Consider the following 9683-nt stretch of genomic DNA (forward strand, 5'->3'; position numbering starts at 1 on the left):
TGATTTGCCTGTTGGAGATCCCTGCACTAGATTGTAAGCTTGTGGGTAAAAAAAGTGGGCTTAACCATTCAACAGCTGCGTTTGGAACTACGTTAACACCCAACAGGAATAACAGTTCTAATATTTTAATTACGAAAATGTAACATTTTTAACAATTGCCTCCCATGTTTTCCCACTTGGAGACCTCAGCGTGTGGGGGTGAGCTTTGTCGGCTGTAAGCACTGACATAAGATCCAAAAATATAATCTTCCGATAGCGGGATGCCATTTTATATTTCACTCCTGCTCAACCTCTTTATAGATTGTAAACTCATAGGCCAAGGACATCTTATGTTTATGTTGTTAATTTTGTATAATTGTATTCTCCCCAAAATCATATGAATTTCTTATCAGGTATAGCTTTGCAACTACAAATAGATCAAGCCTAGTGTGTGTGTGTGTGTGTGTGTGTATATATATATATATATATATATATATATATATATATATATATATATATATATATATATATATATATATATATATATATATATATATATATATATATATATATATATATATATATATATATATACACACACATACACATACATATACATATATACACACACACACACACACACACAAATACATACATACATACATATACATCTCATGTTCTCTTCACTGCAATTCAAATTAAACGAGGATGAGAATCATATTAATCCCATCAATGAAATTAAATAAAGATAAATCCTACATAGGAATTATATAAACTAGGAGCCAATTTAATCTAGTGTTCGCTGAACGTGCATGTAAGGGAATCAGACGGCTAAAGCTCAAATCTCAAGGCGAGAGGGAATCTTAATCTTCATACTCTCTAGGTTGAACGCGTGAAGCACGGAGACCTCCTTATATTCCACAGTTTAATCTTTTAGTTCTCGTTTTCAAAACCCAGCAACGATTCTAAAACAGTACAGGCAGCGCATATAAAATGATTCGGTGGGAATGAAGTCATATTACAATATACAACAATGAGCCGAATACCGACGGCAGGGTAAGAAAAGGCAAAATGGATAGAAAGAAGGTGCGATGTCTCCCAAACTGCGGGGTCAAGGGTCAGCATCCATGCTAAGTAGTTAGAGTCAGAACACATTAAACGCACGGACGTCCATGAACAAGAAAGAGGGACGGTTACAATGCAGCGTTTTTTTTGTTAAAGGTTAATTCTCGTCAATGTTATTTTTTTAAAATGTATTATTTAAGGAGTGATTATTTCCGAGAGCCTAAAGGTAGATGAGCACCGTAACAAAGCGGTCGGAACTTTATCTTTTCCACGCACACAACTGGATGAATGGGAACGGGGATTCGATTTGGAGCTCTGGCTCCCTCTAGTGTTTATATAATAAATAACTACACAGAAATGATTATTGGACTTCACCATCCACTAAAAAAGAGTTATAGCTGTTTGTTTTTTCTTTCAATTTGAGTTGTTTCGACAAACCTGGTATTGACGTCACCATGCATTATAAAGCACAACACACAGTGAGATTTTCCTGCAAGAAGGGCTGAGCTGGCCCTGCTTCATGTGTAGTTAAATCGGCGAAATCACCCCAAATTAGCTAGACGGAAACAGCTCGGTCCCTTCATGCAGGAGAACCTATATAGATATATGTCAAGTATTAAACTCGCCATAAACAGACACCAGTGAGGTTTATTCATTAACGCAAAGGTCGGTAGGAGGGTTGTGGATTCCTCTCTATGAAGTCACTATGTATTATAAGGGACCATCAGCTGGCCCTGGATAATGCATATATTATTCCACAAGAGGACAAAAAAAATCTCAATTTAAATCTGCTTTATAGGGTCTCTTTCTGCAGCAGAAACTCAGGGGTCGCCTCTTATAATGTAAAATGAAGTCAGACGACTGTGCTTCCAACTCCCTCTTTAGTGAATAAGTCCCAGTGTCTCTGAATGAAACACCAGTGATGTTTCAATACAAAAGATCCTCGCTTAAACAAAACATCTTAGCCGTAAGGTACTCCTTGGTTGAAGGTAAACGTCGCTTGGCACACGCTACCGTATGTCTTCACGTGTCACGATCACGGATTAGGCATTACGAGTATGTCTTTCCACCAAGTTTATATCCTCCAGTTTACGATATCAGTTACTCAGTTAGTGAGAGGGACAAAGGTAATATGTAGATTCTAAAGAAGGCTTCGTCCGTAAACTAACCAATAAAAACCAAGAACTAAAGATGGTTTCATTAGCTATTAACATCTTAAAAAAATAAAATAAAAAAATAAAAATAAAAAAAGCTTAAAACAGTAAATCAGTGCCTCTCCATAACCTCCAGCTTGGAATTAATAGCCTGCAGGGTTTTCTCTAAAGTGTCTAGTCTGGCCAGGACCTCGTGAAAAGCCCCGCAGCAGCAGCCTGGCATCCCCTGCTGCGTATTCTGGGCGGCCGGCCGAGGTACGGATGACGCGGCGTCAGTCTCTCGCTCAGCCCCGCCGCCCAGGAGCGCAGGTTTAGCCGGGACCTTCTCTTCCTGACTTACGTTGCGTGTAACTTGCGCTCCCGACGACGGACAGGAGGTGGGTTCGCTTGTCTCCTCTTTCACGTTACATCCAGAGGACCGGTGAGGGGCTGGCGCAGGCTTAGCCCCCAAATCCTCTCCTTGCTTCGCGTTACATGGCTTTTCTGATGATTGACAGGGCAAGGTGAGGTCGCAGGCCATCTCTTCCTGCTCTTGTTTTATTTTGGGTGAATGCTGCGGATCCTGGCCGCCCAGAGCAGCCAAATCTTCCTCTTGCTTGATCTGCACGATTCTTAGGTCAGAAGAGTCGCTGGCCGTGCTGGGCTCGTATCCCGAAGCCTCGGATGTCTCCTTCCCTTTCCGCATCTCCTTCACGCCCCACTGCTGACGGGATAAGACCTGCACGCAGGTCCCGTCCATCTGTATTATCTTTATCGGCTCTGTGCGGCGAAAGACCTCGCCGACGGCACTCCTCACCGGTAGCGGGTGCGTGGAATCGTCGGTCCGCGTCGACGTGCCGGCATCTTTTGTGCAGTAACGATGGTCGGTGTTTAAGCCGATGTTTCGCATGAAGAATTTGGGGTTGGTGCTGACGCTCGCGTTCTTCATGCCGTAATAGCGGTTGAACTGCGTGCCGGCGGTCCGGTTTTGGTTGTACAGGTCCGTCCTGGTGCTCACGCTCTTCATCTCTATGACCGGGGTCGAGGTGCAAGCGTCGCGTAAGCCTTTGGACGCGGTCACCAGGTCGCCCCATATGTCCGGCCTGAAGCGCTTTGTTGGCGGGTGCGGGTGATTCAGCATCAGCAACGAATCCGATTCCCTCTGCGGAAAAATGGTGGGGATGGCATGCGCGGCCAGAGTGACCTTGTCGTCCTGGACGATATAACAATCCGGGGTGAAATGGGCCGAACAGATCCGGAAAGGGTTGGTTTTGGCCGTTAAGATCTTTTCGATGAACGTCTCATCTTTGTCCAGGCCTTGCCCGATGCGCTCGATCCACTCCTTGATTCTCTCTTGATTGCGAGGAAACGTGTGCAGTTTTAACCCCTTGGAGTAGACGTTGGAACTGCTATTCTTACAGTACTTTACAATGCAGCAAGGCATGGCGTACGCCTGGAAGACAAAAAAAAAAAAAAAACAAAACAGAATTATTACCAGGATTTTTGGAGATTTTCACTTTATAACAACAAAAAAATCCACAAAACAAAACGGTTCATTCTTGTTAATTAACTCCGTTGTCTCTGTTCCTTCCCTTTGTTTTGCCCCCCAAGCATTGAAAGTTCGCAGACCGGGCTCATTGGGTCTGAAGCTCTGAAAACTTTCCTACGGACTTCAGTTATTCAGTCGCAAAGTGAGGTGAACGAGCTGCTCGGCCAAGGGGGGGGGGGGCAGTAAATGCCACGTAATCCACCAAAACGGCAGCGTGCATTAAACACAGTAAAAGGGTCTGAATACATGAAAATAATGCTATAAAGCCTAATTAACCAGGCAAATAAACAGCATGGTACCGTAGATAAAATATATATACGCTGGAGATCCAGTAGCGAATCACACGCCTGGCACACACTTTAGGTTCCTGACCTACACATGTATAGGTTCTGTCTTTACAGCAGGTGGTGCAGACTAGATGTGCCAAAGAGGTCTGTGTTTGCTTTATATATCGCTGTTACACACCTAGTGGTTACGACACTGCGTGATATGACGGCGCTATATAAATCAATCAATAAAAAAAAGTGAACGCGAGCGCACTGATCACCTGCCTGGGACTAAAGAGTTAACGGAGAAAGAGAAGATAGAGTTACAGCAAAACCGTGAGAATTAGAAATAAACAACTTACGGTCCCTGATGCAACACGTCAGGGGTCATGCAGGATCCCAATGCAGAGGAGGGGGTCGCAAGCTCCGGGCTACGAGAAGTGGAACTAACCGCCCCCCCTCCGATGCAAACAATGCTCTAACCCAGACACCCCCCCCCAGCACCTGGACTCCTCCTCCACACTTCCTGCCCTTTGTTCTTCTGTTACTGACGCCCAGGAGCTCGGGGCTCTGATTCAGCCAATCAGCCCTCCTCTCCTTCGATTAGAAAGAACCCAAACAGGTGAAAATTCTTTTTTTTTTAAAAATATTTTATTTTAAAAATAAAATAAAAAGTAATCGCTCCTCCACTCCGCCTGCAGACGCTTTATTACTAAATTCTTCCGGATTCAGAGCAGACAATGGGGAGGAAGAGGTGCATCGGACTTAGATTCAGCAGCCATATGCCTACCCCTCACTGTATTAAGCTCTACCACTTCTGCTGGAAGGCTGTTCCACTTGTGGACCACTCTCTCTCTGTAAAATAAAACTGCCTTGCATTACATTTTACTTCTTTGCAAACACCGAACGCCCTCTAGATTATAAATTACAAACTTTTTTTGGGGGGAGGGGGATCCTCCACAACTCCCAAGTAGCAAAATTAGAAAAATAGCTTTTTTTGTCGGGGGGGGGGTTGGGTAGTGCCGTCTTTTGGATCAAAAACAGAAAGAATGGGTAGATGGGCTTAGGTCTTTTTTCACCCCAAATTATCAAGTTACTATGTATGCACCGCGTTCCTGCTAGGTTACAGCAATGTATTTTTTAAATTATATATTTTAATTTATTTTCTTAAAAACCCAATGATATTGCTGCATGAATTAATTAGGCAAATACCTTTCCCGGCGTGTAGTAATTGTGTGTGTAAATTCCATTGTCTTTATTCAGTTGTGAGATAAACCCCCGTAACCTCATAATGCATATTTCATGCCTTACTATTCAATGTCACTAAACCTACAGCCTTACCCGGGCAGCGGGGGGTGGCAGGGAGTCGAAGGGGGGTCTCATGAGTACAAAATAAAAAAAAAACTCTTTGGAATTAAGACGCGGTATTGTATGGAGCTTGCTTTTTGTTACAAACTCAATTACCACACTGAGCGGACACTTTACGGCGGCGCTAATGAAGTCCTTTTATTCATGGCCCTTAAAGGGGAACTTCCATTTTTTTTGTTACATATTTATAACCTCTGTGGTGTGCTAAGTAAGCGAGCCAAAGTTTGTTTGTTTTTTAACCCCTTCACGACAAAGCCCGCATGTACAGGCTCACAATGCATTGCCATTAACGGGTTCAAGAACAAACCCCTTAAGGGGTTAAAGGTGATCGCAGGTAAGCGAGTATTCTAGTGAAACCTAAAAAGATAAATCATGAAGGGTGTATTTATGGAAACTTACAACCGTACGACAATAACAAAAGGGGTGACAATAAGGTGTGAGTTCCTCTTTAAGACCGAGCCGCTCTTTTGTTTACTAAAGGCAGCGTGATAAGGAGTCGCTGTTTGTCTAGTTGAATGGACCCAGATAACAGACATTAACACATATATGACGCTGCTACAAACAGTGCGTGTTATGAAACCGTGTCGCAACAGAAAACAACAATATTTGTTTTGTTTTAGCTCAAATATAATACTTTTATACTTGGATGTTATTTATCTCCAGCTATCTCACGTTTATGACATCATACCAATGACTCTCTTCCCTGGCAGTGTCTTATCTCCTGCCTTTCATCATGGAGCGCAGACTAAGCATGGCCACCCCATCAGGAAGGACTTGTTACTAGTGGGGTACCTCGGGGGTCAGTTTTGGGGTGTTTTATATTATTTTGTCACAATGGTACGGCGTGTCTTTTTTTTGGAGGAAATAGAAAGGTCTGCAACAGGGCAGACCTTCCGGGTGAAACAAGCGGTTTAAACAAATTAGAAGAACGGTCAAGACTTCGGCGGCTGAAGTTAAACGTTGATAAATGTAAAACAATGCACTTGGGACGTACGAATCTCTATGAAGAATATAGCATTGGGGACAGCGTTCTGTCCGAGGGACTTAAAAGTAAGCAGACAATGCAATGAAGCATCAGGGGGCTGGGATGTATAGCAACCAAGACTCCTGCTTTTAAACGTATCTGAATAAACGCAGAAAGTATTTGGCACCGAGGACCCTTACAATTATTTAGTTGCATTAGCAGTTTAATATTGCTTTCACATAACCAAATGTTTTTCACAGCAGTATTTTGCCGTGTGCATATATTTTAATTTACTGAGTACTTACAGGTTTACTTGGTGCTTTACAGTTTAATAAAGAAAAGCTACAATAAGTGTTCTCCTAGTCCAATCTACTAGATAAACACAGTAAATCCTTATTATACTGCCTTTTGCTAAACAATAGGCCAGCATCAGTGTAACCCTCTGACTAATGAACGGACTTCATTTGCATTGCCATAAAGCCTCGGCTCAGTGTGGTGTTTGAGCAGAAACAGTCACCCAAAATATCACATGACTGAAAATAGTGGCGCCTCCAGAAATGCAGATAAAGGGAGTTTATTGGAGCAAAATGAGATAACACACTTCTTTTCAGCTGGAAAAGTTTTTATCCCTTTCTACACTTCTCTGTAAATCAATCAGGTTAAATGAACGCTCCTCTGTGATTCACTGCCTTGTCTAATCAGCCTTAACTGTTTGAACCTGGATTACTCTTTTAGAGAACTGATGAATGTATGTGTGTGTGTATATATATATATATATATATAATCGAAGTGCTGCTTCTATATCATGAGTACAGATGGCTGGACTCAACAAAAGTCTTTCCAATGGCTGCGTCTTCCTAGTTTGCCAGCCAGGTTAATGTCCCCTTAATGGTCTGACCTCTTGTCATTCATCAAGGCTTTCTGTGCCACCATGTTTTACAGGTTATCTTACATTCATCAAGCTGGGCAACTGCTGGATTTCAGGAGGCAGTCCTGTTGGACTGCACGTTCCCAAATAACTATCGCCGTGATCAGCCAATCACAGCAGTCAATCTCCCTCCCACAAGGGAGTTGGGCAAGTTGGTAATCAGCGATGGGTGGGAGTTAGATTTAGGGATACGATCTAACCTGCCCTGAACACAGTATATTAATATGTTATGTCCATTTTTTTGTGAGGGGGGGTAGTTTTAGGTTAGTGGGCTAAATGTATTTTTAGAGGGTATTTTTCTTACAACACAGAAACAGATAATTTAACGGAACCGTTAGGCCCAGCTAATCTGCCAGTTTTGCTATACTAGGTAGGAGCAAATTATTATGGAAAAAGTAAAAGAAAAAAAGCAATTTTTGTATTATTTCAATTTTTCATACCAACCCATATATACTGTATTTGCTTGATTATAACCCCCAACCCCCCAAATTTAAATATTAAATTAGAAAAATAGAAAAAAACTTTAACATAAGACTACCCTATAGTAAAAAAGTTATTAGTAAATATTAATTCATATGTAAACTATTTTTTCATATTTAATAAATTTGAGAAAAATTAATTTTTTGTTTTTATTTCATTTTATTTGCCAACCTGCCCCCCAATTATGCACATCACGGCTTGCTTCTCTGCCCCCACATATGCCTTATACCATCTATATGCCACTCTGCCCCCTAGATATTCCTTAGAGAACCGGAAGGTCATTTAATGCCGGCGCTCAGTCATAGAAGACCCGGCAGAAGCGCTGGGTGGAAGCGGAGGTTGTCTGCCTGCATAGCACAGACCTCCACCGGCTGCGAGAGAGAAGGATCCGGGTCCCTGCAGGGAATCTGGATCTTAGTTCTGTAGTCAGACCTCTATTTGAGACAATGATGAGAAATGAAGAGAAGGACACCCACCTAACGCGTTTCGCCCCCAATCATATGCGGATGTACTTTTCCCTCACCTTGGTGTTATTTCCTCCTTGAAGCGTCTCTCCTCCTCTCCGGTAAATATATATTTACTGAAGGCCTTTCCGATGTTCTGGAGCCCTCAAGCAAAGCGAAATCAGCGCGCTGGGGAAAAACAAAAAACAAATACGTTAAAATGCAAGCGGTGCCTTTTCCATGACATCACTAATCAGGAGATCATACATCATACTTAATCACACATCATCGTGCATAGTGTTTATCCTCTTGCCGGGCTGAAATTTTGGTTGCGCATTACTGGACCCCAGAGAGCAATCAGCTGCGGTTCTCCCCCTCCCTGACCCCATATTAAATGGAAGCCTTCCAGCCAAATCTCTGTTAACTCCCAGAAAGATCGGCATTATGACTCTTGTCATCTTCTGCGTTAAAGTTATATATATATATATACACACACCGTATATACATATATATATATACACACCGTATATATATATATATATATATATATATATATATATATATATGGCAATATGGCCCCAGAGACTGCCTGTGGGTAGATTTTTATTTATGGAAGGGTAAAAGCTTTACTTATTGTTTACTAAGGGGAGGTACTCTGCCATTCAAAAGTTTAGGGTCACTTAGAAATGTTCTGTTTTTAGAAGAAAAGCTTTTTTTTTTCATTAAAATAACAAAATGTATCAGAAATCCAGCGCAGACAGGGTTAATGTTTGAAACGGCTGATTTTAAATGGAATCTCTTAATAGGTGTACAGAGGCCCTTTATCACTCCTGTGGTCCAATGGCCCTTTATCACTCCCATCACTCCTGTGGTCCAATGGCCCTTTATCACTCCCATCACTCCTGTGTTCCAATGGCCCTTTAGCACTCCCATCACTCCTGTGTTCCAATGGATAATCGTTAGAAACCATTTTGCAATTATGTTACAGGGAGAAACGTCCTTGTTTTCGATGAAAGTGACCCAAAACTTTAGAGTAATAAGCAAGACTACAGACCTTTTAATTGGGGTACAATAGTTATGGCTATATTAGTAAAGAAGGTCCCTGCCCCACGGAGCTTACAATCCAAGTATGAATAACAGGTGCATAAGCGACCTCTATATTTCACTAAAGGTTGCAAGCCACTTCTCGGTCTAGCGATGTCACATGAAGCAGCTGCTCTTATTACGTCACTAGCCCGGGAATCCTTAACACATGCCATAGTTACACATCCCTCTCCCCAAAGCGTATTGGTTGGTCGCTGTGTTAAGTAGACATGGCGGCTCGGCTCACACGGCTGTCCCCGCACCTGCTTATCTCGTGTCAAACCCACGAATCATTTCTCTGGCAGGAATCTGAATACTCGGTAATACTCGGCACCCAAGACTTTGCTGCTCACAGCGGTCGGATCTCCTCACATTAAAGGGGAAGTCTCCCCGTTAGTAGTATACGTTCGTTGCCGCCGTCACGC

The 9683-nt window shown here is 42.5% G+C and overlaps 1 protein-coding gene across 1 annotated transcript; it reads right to left on the minus strand.

Moving 5' to 3' along the window:
* Nucleotides 1-1249: 1249 nt before the first annotated feature.
* On the minus strand, nt 1250-8359 carry LOC128483855 (uncharacterized). Its single transcript, XM_053460157.1, has 2 exons — nt 8256-8359; nt 1250-3630 (listed from the first exon to the last, which is right to left on the minus strand). Exon 2 carries the CDS (start codon nt 3619-3621, stop codon nt 2311-2313), a length of 1311 nt encoding a protein of 436 aa, XP_053316132.1. The 5' UTR covers nt 3622-3630; nt 8256-8359; the 3' UTR covers nt 1250-2310.
* Nucleotides 8360-9683: the final 1324 nt, after the last annotated feature.

Source organism: Spea bombifrons, chromosome 3 (assembly GCF_027358695.1).
Source record: "Spea bombifrons isolate aSpeBom1 chromosome 3, aSpeBom1.2.pri, whole genome shotgun sequence".
Taxonomy (NCBI): domain Eukaryota; kingdom Metazoa; phylum Chordata; class Amphibia; order Anura; family Pelobatidae; genus Spea; species Spea bombifrons.

What these genes read in the sequence shown, in the direction of transcription:
- LOC128483855 (XM_053460157.1), bottom strand. Translation starts at nt 3,621, where the DNA reads ATGCCTTGCTGCATTGTAAAGTACTGTAAGAATAGCAGTTCCAACGTC.